Genomic DNA, 16,297 nt, shown 5'->3' with positions numbered 1-16,297 from the left:
TCAGGTAAGTACCAGCCTCAAGAAATCCAAGGCACAGACTAAGAAAACAGCAGGGCAAGCTTGTTGCTGTAGTTGAGTGCCCACAATTTCTTTAAGTGCTATAGTAAAGGCATTAGAGGAAAAATGTTCCAACCTGGCAACAGTTTTACTGTGACATCTCTCAAAATCAGAATTGGTACCATGGTAACAAGGACCATGAAATGTCAAAAAGAACAGGCCAGATACACCACCTGGTATTTTGGCTAGTCAGAATAAAGAAGGAGCAGCTCAGCCATGCAACCTCCCTTATAAACAGAGGTGTTCAAGTGTACAGCAGAAGAGTGAATGCCAAAAATGAACTGAATTTTCACCAAAACAATGTCTACATATATTGATATGTTATGAGGTCCTCAAGCTCCCAGCAAAAATGAAGAGGAGTTGCCTAGCTACTAGGAGGATAATGAAAATCTGACACAAGTATGATCGTGTTTCCCATGAGCAGAAGGCAGATCAAATGCATGAGGAGCAGACCTTTCAGGAAGGGAACAAGAACAACCCAAACAAATAAGGCCCAGTGGGGAAAAGCTTCTCATTCTGCAGGCTCTTAACATGTTTGAGAGCTGACTACTGACATGTCTGCCATGTGTCAAGCCAACCTGACAGAGGCTCAAGGTACAGGATATAATTGCCAAACTGCAGGTCTGACAGAGCTTTATTCTGAGTGAACTCATGGGTGGGACAAATGGGTGAAGTCCAGTGTACCTTTTCTGCAGCCAACCTAAGCTGGCTGTCAGAGATTACACACCTGAATTAATGCTGCTTGCCACCAAGCAGCTCTACTGACTGCTTCCTTTTGGTCAAGGGAAGTTGCCCTTCAACTTCATTAAATGAATGCCCTATCAACTTCATTAAGTGAAACTAATAAGACTAACCCCACAATCTAAATGAATTAAGATTTAATTACTCATTTATTTGTAGTATCCATACTATAAATCATTAGGAAAGAAAGACTTAGTTGCAACAAAGGTGTATCCTGCCAATATATGTGCCAGAACAGAATTATTTTATCTGTATGACAACAAAGTGTCCCAGCTGAAGCCATGGCTCTGCTGCACTGCATAACTACCTACAGAGGAAGAGGTAGATTCTGTACTGCATGATACTGGATTTAATTAAATGAGATAAATAAAAGTGAGATTGAAGGCATATTATTATCCTTGCTTCAAAAATAAAGAACTACAAAACTGAGAACAAAGCAGACAAGGGCACACAGTGAGAATCTGTGCTAAGAGCGGGGAAGTGAACTTAGAGATCACCTGAAATGTAGTCAGTTTTCAATACCAAAAGCTGTTTCAGAAGGTATCAGCTGAAAGAAAATAATACCTTTATTTTAATGAGAATTGTCAAGTGGATGGTTTTAGGGACACCAACTCTATCTACCAATGGATTAGGTATCTGCATGGAAATGTAGTAGAAATTTAGGACAACACAGATAAAAGGCTCTTAACCAGCTTCCCAGCTACATCAAGAACCACATTACACAATTTCATACACTGAATTTTATCTTTAAAAAGGCTCTTTCACTTTTCCATTTTCCTTTACTCTGCTCCATCCCTATCCACTGTCATTCTAGCTGAAAATATTTTTTAAATGCAACTATCCTAATAATTCTGAATTCCCCACCTATTTCAGTGTTTTATTCAATTTACAGCAGTATGTTTTTGTGTCAATACTGTACTGTAGTGTAATAGCTCTTCTTCTTCTGAGTCTTTCATTTGTTAGTACTTACATTTTGTAACTCTGCTCAGCTTTCATTTCACAAACAACCCAAGCTTTTACTCTGCTCTCATAAAGCTGCTTACTTATTCTTATCAGCCACTTTCCTAAGTGCAGATACAGCATCTGTATTTCTTCTCCAGTCGTATAAGACCATTTTGACTTGACTTGCTGGAAATCTTTGGTGTGAGGCATGAGACTGACAATTTATATGCTGTTTCTTTCCTAACACAGGCCTGTCAATCATTTGGTCCCTTCAAGCTGGAGGGATGCCATCAGCCTTGGCTGGAGTAATTTCTATTCTATACTTGTAATCCTTTTAGCCACCTCGCCTTGCCTTGTCTCCACAGATAATGTGAACACTATTACTGGAAACTTAGTAAAAGTGTTAATGTAGCCCTATGGTCCCCCATCATCTAGAGGTTATCCTTACTTTCTACCTTTTTATTCATTCACATTGTGGCATCATTTCTTCTCTCCTTTTATATAATTTCTGGGAGTTTGATTTGATAATACAGCAAAATAGTCTTTGCCCAATCTCTACTATTGCTTTGAAAATGTATCCTGATCAGGACATACCTTCAGTCTCAGTATCTTGTCCAGTAATGTTTTAACACCTCCATTTGGCAGCATTCTCACTGCAAATACCTCAGTTAACCCAGGGCCCAATTTAATTACAGCTTTGGCATTCTACTCACAGGAACAGCCCTCTTATATCACAGCTTCAGTACAATGACTGAAGGTAAAGAAATAAAAACCCCATAATACAGAGTCCACAAATACTATGAAGTTTTAGTGCATACTTCATATAAAATCAAGATTACTAAGTAATACTGCTCTTGAAAAGTGAAATCAGAAGCGCACCAAGCACAGCCTAAGGGGTTGAAAGCAAAGTGATATCAAAAAAGGTTGCTATTTCTGCTATCAAACAGCCAACATTTGGCTGCCCATCCAAGCTATCACAGCATTTGTTTGCTGTAGCTGCTCAGTGCCTGCTAAAGTACCTTTTCTGCACAGTTCTGCCCTCAGGCTTCTTCCTTCCTCTCTCTCTTTACAGAGATAGTGAACACTGTCCTTTTCTGACAAAGCTCCCTGTATGATCTCATCCTGTCGTCCCCTTGTCTGGCCTCAGCTTGGCCTCCTGACAAAAGCAAAACTAGAAAAGTAGCTACAAGAGCCATGAAGTTCAGTAGCTCGATAAAGTATCTTAAAAAAAACACCAACTCAGAACAGAAAATTGTTCTCCCTCTTTCTCTTCCAGCCCCCCTATTTTTTTAAATAAACACTTTAACTGCTGAACTCTATTTGAACAGTTAAAATAAAGCTACCAAATGACTTAAAATCTTCTACAGGAAGGACAAAAGCATCAGATATGCTGAGAAAATGTCCAAGCAAACACTGTTCAGAGAGAAGGGCTTCAGGTTTAAGGAAGAAAAGCCAGAATACATAAACACCTATGCACTCACATACTAAGAGCAACTCAGTCAGGTTACTGCAGTCTGGAAGCAAATGAGCAGGCAGCCAACCTGCTGGGCCATTCCCCATAGGTGTCACAACAAGGCAAAGGAATTTGCAGTGGAAGGTCTGGGGAGCAGCTGTCACCAAAAGAGACACATATATTTTTAAAGGCTTTGTCATTTGTCTTCAGGGTGGGAAATGCTGTGTTTGACCTCCTGCTGAGGCTGCTGCCCTGTTGCAGCAGCACAGGCTAGAAGAATAAAAGGCAGCAGCTATTATTTCAGGTACAAACACCAGAAAGCAGAGACAAAAGACACAGTCATTAAATCGTCATTTCTATTTAAAAACACACATGGCAACTTATTAATACTTTTCATGCTGCATGAACCTGCCCCCTAGGCATTCCCCAGAACAACTTGTAATAGCTAATTGCTAACTATCTCAATGACCAAGTAAAGCAACACCAAAAAGTACATCAAACACTGTCTTGGCAACACCAAACAATCCTGGATGGGAGAAGCCAAGGAGCTGACAGCTCTTGGTCAGGTGCCCTGCCCTTCCCCAGCTGAGGCTGTGCCACCTGAAAGCTGCCCCACCCAGCTGCAGCCTCCTATCCCTCCCTGCCTCCCCCTATGCCAGCCTGGACTCTGATCTGCACCTCCCTTCCAGCTTAGCAGGGAGCCACCACCAGAACAACTCAAACCAGCTGGGATGAAACAGCGTGAGGACATTTCCAAGAACCAAGGGCTGGTTTTCCCACAGAGTTGAGCCAATTTGGCAGCTGGATGCTCTGCCCTCCAGCCTCAGGCTCCAGCCCACTTCCATCAGGGATAAGTGAGATCCCCAGGCACTGCCATGGGGACCCTGACCCTCCTGGGGCCCCGCGGAGATACAGCTCAGGGAGCAGTCAAACAGGAAAGAAGCCATGCCAGCAAAAGCTCTTCTGCCAGAGAGCTCCCTGAGCAAGCTGAAGGTGGGAATTCTGGGGAACAGGAGCAGGATACTGGTTGCACTGGGTCAGGCATCTCTGCAAACCAGCAGACCTGAGGGACACTGGGCTGCAGGGCTCCACCTGCTCCACACAGCAGAGCTGCAAAGGCTGCCAGCCACCACCTCCAGGCCCCCAGCCTGCAGGACACAAGTCAACAAGCCTTGTCCCCAGCTGTAAGGAGGTACTAACAGTGGATGGCCCTTGAAAGGATTTGGTGCAATTATTTTCCCCGATGCTCACCTACTCAAATATGTTTTAATTAGAAAGTCTTTTTTTCTCCTAGCATTTAAGAATGTCAGACACTAAACAACATCTATTAAAAATGTTTCCAGACGATCCCATTGGCAGTTTTAAATTCATACTTGAAGGAATGAATGCAAACCATTGTAAATTCCTCTTAAGCCTAGAGGAAGGGAAAAACAAATTCTTATTCATTAAAATTAATGCAATTTGATATCTACATCAGGGATTTCTGCAGGAATGTGACTGGAAGAAGTGTTGAAGGTGTCTTTCATTAGATGCAAAAGAAAACAGAAGGAATTTCTCAAAACAACCTGCAAGCATCCCTGACAACAACTTAAGCAAGTCACAAAAAGCAGTTTTCAATGAAGCACACTCTCTACAAGAAAAGCAAAGGACAATCTCAACATTTTTACAAAAACTGAATGAAGGAGCAGAGCTGTATGAGAAATCAGCAAATACTAACGCACTCTGATGTGGAAAATAACCCTTTAAAACAAGTCTGTATGTTCTGAAATGACCTCACATTTGTAATCCCAGTCTGTCAATCTTTCAAAGTTGCCTATTGAAGGATGTAGCTCTCAGAGCCCCTATGTGAATGTGACATCCTTAGAGTAGGGGCTATATGTGACATTTCACAAATATCTTATGGTATGTCCCAAAATATGAGTATTTAACACAGATAGTAAGAGCACAAAATGCACAGTGTAGATGGGCATGATGAAACCCCAGGAAGACCTGGTGAAACAACTGTACAAACAGTAAAACCAAAGTAATTGTGAAAACAAATATTCAAGATAATTGAAAATAAATTACTTCAATATACAAGAGAAATAGGAAGCAAAGCAAAGGACTGAGAAGGGTTTTAGAATATATCAAGTGAAGAGCATGTGATTTACCAGTTTTCCCAGTATTCTATCAATTAAAAAGGGAAAGCGTGAACTCTGTACAGAGTGCTAAGTTAAAAGAAACCTCACATGTTCCTCAAAAAAAGTAATTACTGGTAGAAATGAAACACATTGGGTTTTTCTAGATCACGATGACTGACCAGCAGCTTTCAAGACTACTCCCTCAGTGAGCCCTAAAGGAAAAAAACTGCAACATCTGACTCTCAACCTCAGCTCCTCTAACACACTGATGGAGAGACACGTCAGGAAGAATTAGTAAGAGAGGGAGAAGAGCTATATTTTTAAAGAAAATTTAATGCTGTCATAGCTGGAAATCCTTCTTTGATAAGCTTTAAAAAAAAAAAAAGCCAAACAACCAATAAGAGATGTGATAGCTAACTAATGGATAAACTCAATAGGAAGTCTGAAAAAAGAGACATTGTGCTTGGTCAACAGAACGTTTTATCCTCCACACAGTTCTCCTGGATGAAAATCAGACAGCTTATTCAACATTTAGTAAGATTAATGGTTCCTTCACATACAAAAAAATAAAACAGTAAGTCCAGTGAATATGCTTTGACGTGAAAGCCACTTCTGCATGAGGAACTGCTTAGAACACTTAGGACAAAAGATAGCCATGTTTGGGGCTGATAAAAACTGAAAAGGAACACGAAAAGAAATATTAACACCCAATCAGTTGGGTAAAAGTCACTGTTTTGGAAGAAGGTAACCTTTTCTGATGTTCCAAAATGGGGACTGCATACCAGTTTAGTACTAAGCAGAAAAGTTATCCATGCTCAGTCTGGAATGGAACAATTATCTTCCTGTTTTCCAAGCCAGTGAACATTATGCTGACATTCATCAGCTAAGAAAAGGAGAACCAGAATTAAATGCTCCAGTTAAATCGAACATGTGAGAAGCAGAAAGACCCTTAAGTGCATTTTCTACATCTCTTAAAGGAGCAATGGTAATACATCATGATCAAATATTGCTACTTGATCAGAGACCTGTAACAGATTATTGCTGTAAAATACTGGGAAAATGGCTACTTGTTACTACAACACTAGAATTACTACCTACTCTTGGCTCAAAATTGTAATTCTAAGGACTAGATGTACAAGAAACCATGGTACTTATTTGCACAGGCACATGAAGTTAAGGAGTACGAGTTTTGCAATAGATATACCAGGGAGTGCAGAATGGATGTGAAAGATTTAGAGGTTGCCACATGACAGAAAATCAATGGTTTACCAAGACAGAGGGGTCTGAGTATGTTCATTCCCACCATGAAATTACTAAACATCTGTGCTTCTGGAAGCAGCATTTCATCCATGAGATCAAATAGGGCAACAAACAGCACTAGCTGGGGAAAATATAAATTTCAAAGTCACGTATCCTCAGAAGAGCATGCCACTGAAATGCTAAAAGCAACAGAACCATAACCACCAAATAAGTGTTTGCTTTTGGTTTTGTTTTTATACAGAACGCAAGACAGTCACAGGTAGCATTTTTTACAGAATATGATTATCTGAGAATCAACAATACATCAAAAAAAGGCTTTTCCTACCAGCTGATTTTGGAGTGAATTTGTCCCTGTTGGCTGCACATACTGCCAGTAGCCTGTATCCAAGATCCAAGTCGAATCCTTGCTGAGCTGCCACTCGACTAACCACCTGCAGAGGGAAAAAGAGAAAGCTTCATTAAGGGTTACTTGAGCTCTTGACAAAGTGACATTAACCTGCTTATCAGCACTGATGTTTGACATCTGAACCTGCTGCAAGAGCACAGCACAAACATGGTATGAGGCAGTGCTCCCCAGTAGTTTCCAACACAAGCACAATGAACTGAACACAGGAGTATTCTGGTGATCCAATTATTTGACCACCTGTCAGAAGAAAGGCCTCGTAGTTCCATAAGAATTGGAGAGACAAAAGCCAGAAGAACTAACGGAAGAGCAATGTATGTAAAGATTGTACAGAATACACCTTACTGTATTTGAGATGTGAGGATGAGAAATCCTCAGTCTCTCCCTCTGTTGTGCAGCTCCTGGCCCTTTTCCCAAGGGCAGTGCTCAGGTCCTTTAGGTTAAAATGCCCGCTCCACACTGCTGGGCAGGGTTGTCCTACACTGTGCTCAGTGTCACAGTTGCTGCATTTCAACAATACTGTATTGGGAAGCACATTTACCACAGTGTTAGAATGAACAGGCCTGTGCAAGAAGCATTTGCCAAACATTAAATTAGGGTAAGACTGTTGTTGTCGTTGACTGATCTAGAAGAACTAGCAAAACCAGGCAAATTGAAGACTGTAGTCAAGGACAAAAAGCAGTCAACTGTTTCCTCCAAGCCAGCAACCCAGCTATCAGCCAAGAACGTATCCTCTTAAAATCTGCACAGCACAAACACAATCCCACAGTCATTCTGCCAAATGATGCTAAAGTTATACACAGCACAGCTTTTCTATTGCCTTCCAGTGGCACATGATGACTTCAGACTCAGAGGCACAGATAAAACAGATTATTCTTTGCATTAAAACAATGAAGGAACTGGGAACTGCACAAGAACAGAGCACCATTTCCTGAGGCAAAAGAAAGTCCCTATCTTTAACAGCTTACAGTACAAGAAAAGATCTTTCTCCCACCCTTTCTTCATCTGAAAGCTTCTTTCTTAATGAATGACACTGCAATTATGTGTGTCCAGGACTGAAAAAAGCAACAGTAGGGAAGAGAGTGAAGAACTAAGGCATGTGATAAGCTACAAACATTATCCTATACTTTTTCCAATATATCCACTTTTCCTAATTAACAATTAAGAACCAAATTTATTTCTTAAAAAAGAATTAACATGAATGAAGTTCCCAGGTAGATTTTTTTTGTTCTGTTGCTCTTATTAATTTAAAAATTAGACATTCATAAGACTTAATCTGTGGGAATGTTCCCTCCCTAAATTTAACCTTTCCAACCTCAAAACTGAGAAGAGAGCTTCAGGGAAAAGAAATGAAAATTGAGGATGATCAGTAGAGTAATACACACCTTTACAACTACAGCTTTTAGATAGAAAAGTAAAAAGGAATAAAGTAAAAGAAATAATACAATTTTTTTTATAAACAATAAAAACATTTCCAATTTGGTAGTTCAGCCTTTAATCCTTTACACTTAGAAGTCCAGTTGTTAGCATCCCGGCTAAGACTCTAGGTCCAAACTTGCAAAATTAAGAAAAAAATAAACCTAATAATAATAATTTTTTAAAAATCGATAAAAACTCACTCACAATACCATTAAAAAACAGAAAAACAAGAAGAGAATATGATATGTCATATTTCATGCAAAAATAGCAATAGGAGTGAAGACTGGTGGGCTGCCATGAGATCTGGAAAACACTTACATACTTGGAAATCTGTTTCCCTTTTCTACTTCCAGTATCACTGTACTTCAGCCACCCAAAAGTAGATATCTGGGGAGGGGGGGGATGATGAGAAGAAAACAGACAAAAAGCTCTTCTGATAAACCCAAAACCACACCTTGCAAAAGGCTCCTGAGAACAATGTCTCATTAATGTACAAACATTATTTCAACTCCTTTAGCTGTCATGTATTCTCCCATCACAGAGGAACACATTTCAGAGTGCCAATCAGGTCTGTAAAACAATGGAGAAAGGTCCCTCCCATTCTCTGTTTTGAAACAGCGTATAATCATTAAACCATTTATTTTGAAGCTGGAGAAAGGCAGATACCCCTGGTCATCAGTGAGCACACAGCAACTCAGAAAATGCATTGGCTGCTTATATTCTTGATTTGTTTTAATACATGAAGCTACAAATCCTGAGACTGTCCTAGCAAGAGGCCAAATCACTACTCTCAACTGACATCTTGCTAACTCAGGAAACAGAGAGAACTGTAAAACCCACAAAAGCCAAGTTCTGCTTGCCCTGTCTTCACTGAACACACTGCAAAGCCTTGGTCAGTGCAGTCCTAACCACAGGCTCACACCTAACTTTCTATTCTCCCACATCACATCAGTTGCCTTTTCTTCATTTCCCCTGCCAGAGGAGCAGTGCCATGAAGCTCACAGGGGTGGAAAGCAGAGATTTCCAGAGTGTGCAGCCCAAGGCTGAGCACACCCTGATGGGCACAGCCCAGCCTGGCAGCTCCCACCTCGTGTGGCAAATACCACACAAGGACTGAGCATGAGAAGGCAGAATCTGAACTTGACAGTGTGCAGAGGTCAGCCAGTCAAACTGTTACTTATTTCTTCATGCCAAGTGTGAGGGAAAACAAATTGGAAATTTGTTTTAGCAAAAAAACCCCCAAAAAACTAAAAAAACAATAATGTAACTTTGAAAGAAAGTGCTTCCGCTGACAAACTGCACAAAAAGTCCCTTCTTTCTCTCAAAAGAAACTTAATAGAAAGCAGATATTTCTAATAAAATTTCTGTTTTGCCAAGAGTAATTTTCCATCTACAGTTTTCTTGTATGCCCTCCATTAAATGCAGGAAGAGGGTCTGTTAAACAAACTGGTGGACTTGTGCTCAAGAGGGCTTTCTCTGGTCCCTTTTGCCTCAGCTTGCTCAACATGAACAGGGCAGTACACATCTATTTCCTTTACAGGGAATGGTTAGGTCAACTATGGTAAGTCCTAACAGCATTGCAGAATGAACTCATCGTTGAACACATGGTGCCAGTTGCATCTTGTCTGAATTTTTTAACAAGGCTTACAAATATTTGCATTGACTGTATTTCAAATTTTTCTTTCAACTGTGACAGGTCAAAGACTTTTATTTCAAAATTAAGGCCAATGGAACAAATCATAGATTCTTCTCCCAAGACCTGGTTTCAGGTTGTCTACAATTTAAGTCAGACATTGCTCACTTGGTATTTGTCAGACTTTCCTCTGTATGCAAGGGACCCCCTGGCTTTTTAAACAGACACTGAGAATTCTCAGAAACAAGATGACAAATGCATCATAGGAGCATGATCCACAAAACACAAAGAAATAGCTACAAGACATTTGGTAAGTTTAATATATTCAGGTCAGCAGATCCTGATGAAATTTACCTTTGAGTGCCTCAAAGGAATTTACCTGGACAAACAGTGTAACTGCTAATGATTATCTTCAGAAATTCATTCAAGACAGAGAGCTTGGAGATATAGCAAATCTGGTTTTAGGATTGTAAAAGGTGATTCTCAGGAAGTACATATATCCAGAGAGACAACAAAAACAGATATTAAAGTGCTAGGTGAGCAATACAGAACATCATCATGAATACATCAGCACCATGCAATTTCCTTCTTTGACAAGTTACAATATCTTAACTCTAATGTCTTCTGACATTGTCTTATGTAACACTATTGTAACAAAGGAATATGCCCAGATGACAGAAGTATATATTTCACTCAGATTATTAATTACTAGTCCTTTGTCAAATCATAACTTGTGCTTGTTACAGGTAATTTCTACGTATTTAGTCCTGACTTGGACAATGACAGAGTAAACTGCAAAACCTCTAGGTGGTTTTGCAGGCAAAAGAGTCTGCAAACACTTAACAAGAGAGGGTAAGAGTTTAAAATTACCATTATAACCAGGAAAAATGTTGCAAAAATGAGACCAAAGACACACATGAAACACTACAGATTGGGAAGAAAGAAAAATTATATGCCTAAATAGAAAATTAGGAACAGACATTCATCTTTTAGTGTATATGTGACTCACTGGGAAAATGTATGAAGTATTAAAAATCATCAGGCAGTGGAAAGACCTACCTATCATTCTCTGGCTTTTGGAGGGTAAGGGGATTTATAGTAGACCAGACTGTATCTGTATCACATCCTGGCTTGGAGAAAAAGAGTAGACAGCACGGTCCCTTAGGCCTGTCCCAAGCCAAACCTCAGTGATTCCAGACACCTGCTGCCTACTGGAGCCATCCAGCTCAGCCTGAACCCTGTCCCAGGAATTCTAGCACATTTGAAACCTCCCGTGATTTCAGTCTTACTCAGGTAGCAGTGCAGATCAGATGGGATCTAGGCAACAATTTCAATAATCCATTAAATGTTATGGCTAAGGGGTTATGATACCATTTGCAAACATACTCTTTCTCTAACTACAAATTCGAACTCAGCAAATCAGCAAAAATTCAGACAGCGTGTAGCTGGTACCATGTGTTCAACCATGACTTCATTCTGCAATGCTGTAAGAACTTATCTGAACTGACCTACCCATACATAACATAGCATTCCATTGAAAAGTGGTGCATTAAAGAAAAAAACAACAGGCATACAGAACAGTTCCCAATATCACAACCATAAATTGAGATCATCATCCTTTAGCATGGGTGAGAGAGGTGCTTGGCCAGCTCAAGATTTGACACCTAACATTTCTCTATGTTATTTTACAATAACATTCCAGACAGCTAGACTTTATAAAAGCTAGCCTATTTCCTAAACACACTTGCAACACCTAGTTTTATTTAAATTTTGATAGGGCACTAACAGCTATTTTAAGCTGTTTTTAAGGGAATATATACCCTATCTGCAAACAAACAGTATTAGATCATCAACTGCCAGTAAGAAAATCTGATCACTTCAAACCTCTGAAATCTTTAATCTGAATAATTCAGATAAACAGCTTTCAAAAAGGAGACATTGCATTCACTGTCTGTGACTCAGCTCTGCAGAGATCCAGATGTCTGAACTCTCAGGGTCATTGACAGTGAGGAGAAGATGATGAGAGTGAGGTTTTAATTACATGAAAAGCAGACAAATATGGCTACCAGCATATTTTCTTTGCTGAATTTACCTTCACTATTTCTCCCCCCGCACCTCCTTTCTCCTTTTGCAAGGCTAAGGAGCTTCAGTCCCTGCCCCGCTTGTCATCACCCCACGAAGTACTGGAACAATGTGGCTCTCAACCTAACAGCCCTGTTAATCAAGAGAGCTACACGACTGCTTATTTCTAAACTCCCTTCCCATTATGTTGCACTTTCAATGAAACTCTTAACTAGCAGCAGTCAAGAGCACTCCCCCCTGCTGGCATCAGAATGAATTTTACCAATTCAATTTGCTGGTTGCTCAAAACTAAAAATGCCAGCTGATTGCTAGTTCAGACGGCTCCGTGTTCAGCCACTTGTGCATACTTGAAATTATCTGAATGCAGTTTGAAGACTACAGCAGAAATTTTGTAATTAGAATTCTGCAATGTAGATGGTAATTTTTCCCCCTCAGTAACACACAAAGATCAGATAAACAGGAAGCAAATTGAGGAATTTTGCAACATGAATAGTGATCTGCCTCAAACAGGAAAAAAAAAAAGGGTAGGAAAAGGAGGAAGAAATCTGTGATCTGAAGTCCTGATCTGATGAGACTCTTACACTCCAGTTGCAGAAGGGCTGCCTCAACAATAGAGACAATCAAAGCAAGTCAGGGAAGTTATATATATCATTAAATAGTTTCTTGCCTTTGATGCTTGAAAACAGACATTAAGTAGGTTCCGCAAATGTAAGAGACTTTACAGAGTCCTTGTATTCAAATTAAGAGTTTTCTTAAAAATTATTTCCTACTCTATAAGGTGGATAAAGGCCATATTTTCAAAGCAAAATAAGCCAGTATGCCTGCCGTGTACTTTGTGAGGCTTCCTGCAACGGTGACATAAATCATGCAGAATAAGGCTATCTCCTCCTTTACATGCTCTTCCTCTCTGCTTCTCTCCAACAACCACAAACATCCAAGAGAAGGTCACTATACTCAACCCTCTCCACTGAAAATTGTCCCAGAGGAAATGAGGCAGGGATTGTGCTGTAATTAAACCAGCTGATCACTGGGTCACTGCAGTACTGCTGCCACCTGAGTCCTGGCACACTCTGAACAGTGATTTGCATCAAACACACGCTGCTCATGCAGACAGAGTGACAAGGGAATTCCAGAAACACTTGGCTTTGGAGAGCAGGACATCTCAATGAGTTTCAGATAACCCATGAGAAGACTAACAAAGTTTAGGTAAAAAGGGCTTTAGGAGAGCACGAAGTGAAAGGACAAGCAGTACCACTGAGTTATTTGGTAGTGCTCAGAGGTGCTGGGAAGCAGAGTGTTCTGTGCCTGCTGGCTGTACCCTGGCAGTACAGCACGTACACGGCCCTGGAGTGCTGTGCTGCTCTGCAAACACAAAGCTCTGTGTTCAACAGATGCCTGGAGAGCACGATGGGAGCAGAATTTCTTCCACGTGAACTTTTTGCTCTGGAAGTCTTGAATACAAAGAGTAAATGTAACATTTCTAGGGCTCTCGTGGGCAGCTGCAACCTCCCCTTTTCTGGGTATAGATATGCTGAACCAACTCTTCCAGCTAATTAATCACATTCAAATCCTGATCTGATTAGAAATCTGATTTTTGGAATGTCACAGGTTGATTTTTGATTATGTACCTTTCTGCATGAAACAGAATGAATCCAGGCAAGCATTAGCTGCATTTGCAGTCTGAGGCATCCTGTTATGGAAACCTCACATTATTCAGATATGCCATTCTTTGGTTGGTTTTTTTGTTTTTGTTTGTTCTTTTTTTTTTTAAACATGTATGTCTTTTTTTTAACCAATTATGCTATTCATACCATATCAGACAAGCTAAAATAGATTTCTGTATTATGAAACTGAGAGCAGTTAAGGTTTTTTTTCTTTTTAAAATGATCTAAAATTCCTCAATTCCAGGATTTTCTGAAGAGAAATGCAATTCAAAAGATTACTGTACTACTGTATTGGTATCATTGAGATATGAACTTTTAGCAGATACTTCCATCAGTTTATCATTGATGCCTCTTATTTCAGCAACTCTTATCTGCAGTACAGAGATGTAGTAAGAACTATAAGCAGAACAAAAAATTTAAATGAAATCCATAACCTTTCAATGAAGTACAGCTAGGACTACAGCTTTGTGTTTTGTTTGTTTTAATTTAAAGAGAAATATTTCTATCACAACACACAGGTAAGTTTCTCACATCTGAAGACTGAGGCAGACCCAGTATTTGGAGAGGAAAATCTAGAACATTAAGATTTGGGGGGAAGGCATTTTTAATTACTATTTCAATTACTATTTTGGCATAGTTTTTTGTGGACAGTCTGGGGTAGGAAGTCTTTGCATCTCTTGAATGTAAAGAGACACTCAGATCCCAACCACAGTGGTTAGTGACAAAGCTTTCACCATAGAAGCTCTCTTACATTCACTGATTTACCAGGAGCCAGCTCAGGTAAGCACATCCTGCTTACCTAAATTCCTCCTACTGTTCAAAACCGTTGTAGTGATGGATTTTAATTTCTCAGATGAAGCCCCTAGCTACAGCCACAGAGTAACTGCACACAGCTTGGCCTCTCTCACTCTTTTATTTCTTGGTCGGACGCACTGAAGAGCCCTACAGAATGATAAACTTGGTGCCTTGTAAACCTGAAGCACAGCAAGAGAACAAGGCAGTGCCTCTATGGTCCTTTGTTGAAGACAAGTCTGTAAATCTGTCCATTTTGCTCTCAGCTGTCTCCTCATTTCCATTTTTGCTGCAGCACCAAACATTACCCAAAGCCTTCACTAAGATCATTTGCTCATTAAACTGCTTGGCAAGAGCAGACCATGGGATGAGACTACACTGCACCTGAGAAGGGGCAGAAATGAACAAAGCAGCCTGGGCCAAATGCTGAATGGAAGTTATTTGTATTGCAGTCTACTTTGTAGCATTCTTTCCTGAGAAGCTTTTGACCAATATTTTGCTTTTGTCTCCCATATACAGAGATATAATTAAATTACTGTGTAACTTTTTGCTCAATGTTACTGTTAAACGCTGATTTGTACTATCCACATGGATTGGGAAATGGTTAGGAGAAAAGTTAACCTGTGAGTGATTAAAGTACTTGTATTTCTTTGCTTGGACAGGTATCTGATTTGGCCAAAATAGGGTTATTTTTTTAACTGCTGTGTAGTAAGTGAAGGTGTTTATTTCAGAAGACTGTAAGGTAATTGCATATACAGTACATTTTTAGAGAATTAAATTCTTAAATGTATCAAGACTATCAGCCTTGCCATAATATATTCTAGTACTAGAGTAAGAAATTTTTTCAATCCTAATAAAAACACAGCTATGCCTGGTTTGTAGAAGTAGTATTATATACAAAAGAATACCATATCCATTGCCATTTCAATAATTTATAGACTCAATGAGTTCAATTATAATTCAGTTTCTGGCCTACAGACTGTCTATTTGATTTGAAAATAACTACTGTTGAAAAAGAACACCTAGCTTTTCTTGGCAAGTAACAAGAAATTTTATTGTCTCTGAGAAAGATCAAAATTTGTTTGCATGAGCTCTGTAAAAGCTGTTTAAGGGAACCTTTCCACAGCCTGTAGCTTGCAAGAAATAAAACAGATTCAAAGCTTGCCCCTTTATCCCTGACTTATTATTTATCTGTTGAAATGAGTATTCTTATAAATTTTTATTATCCACTCTAGTGATTTTGTGTAATGGATAAGCACAAAAAGTTAAGCTCTAGAATTAGTGTCTGTCAGAACTGTTTGAACATAGCAACACAATGCACTTGCATCACATTTTGGTCAGAAGAGGCACAGTTTTTGGTGCTTAGTTAATGAAAAAATATTTTCTATTTATGGCACAAGTAATTGGTTTATCTATGTATCCTTTTCTATTTGACTGTTTGCACTGCACAGAAATACCCCAATTTTGTCCATAGGCCTTGACAGCATTAGCCTACTTTCTTCATCACAAAAAGAAATTATTTAAACTCTAAATGAGTAATCATTTAAAGTATCTGTTATGTGAAGTATTTGACTACTGAAATGAAGTTTACATACTTTATTAGCTATCTCTCTGGCAAAATTTACCTGTTGTATCAAATCTTGAGTTTCTTCTAGAGGTAAGAAAACCATTCCTATTACATTGCACACAATGTCACTGGAGCCCACAGTAGCAAATGTAACTTCAGAATTA

The 16,297-nt window shown here is 39.5% G+C and overlaps 1 protein-coding gene across 7 annotated transcripts in view; it reads right to left on the bottom strand.

Moving 5' to 3' along the window:
- The window catches only part of ZMIZ1 (zinc finger MIZ-type containing 1), a 339,116-nt gene that overhangs the window by 119,772 nt on the left and 203,047 nt on the right, over nt 1-16,297 (bottom strand). For all 7 annotated transcript variants that reach the window (XM_077183273.1, XM_077183272.1, XM_077183278.1 and 4 more), the window contains one exon: nt 6,899-7,004. In XM_077183273.1, the coding sequence (XP_077039388.1) occupies nt 6,899-7,004 (106 nt within the window). The remainder of the gene's footprint in view (nt 1-6,898; nt 7,005-16,297) is intronic.

Source organism: Agelaius phoeniceus, chromosome 9, assembly GCF_051311805.1.
Source record: "Agelaius phoeniceus isolate bAgePho1 chromosome 9, bAgePho1.hap1, whole genome shotgun sequence".
Classification (NCBI taxonomy): Eukaryota; Metazoa; Chordata; class Aves; order Passeriformes; family Icteridae; genus Agelaius; species Agelaius phoeniceus.
The sequence above is the reverse complement of the archived record's forward strand: the minus strand, read 5'-3'. Positions and strand labels throughout refer to the sequence as shown.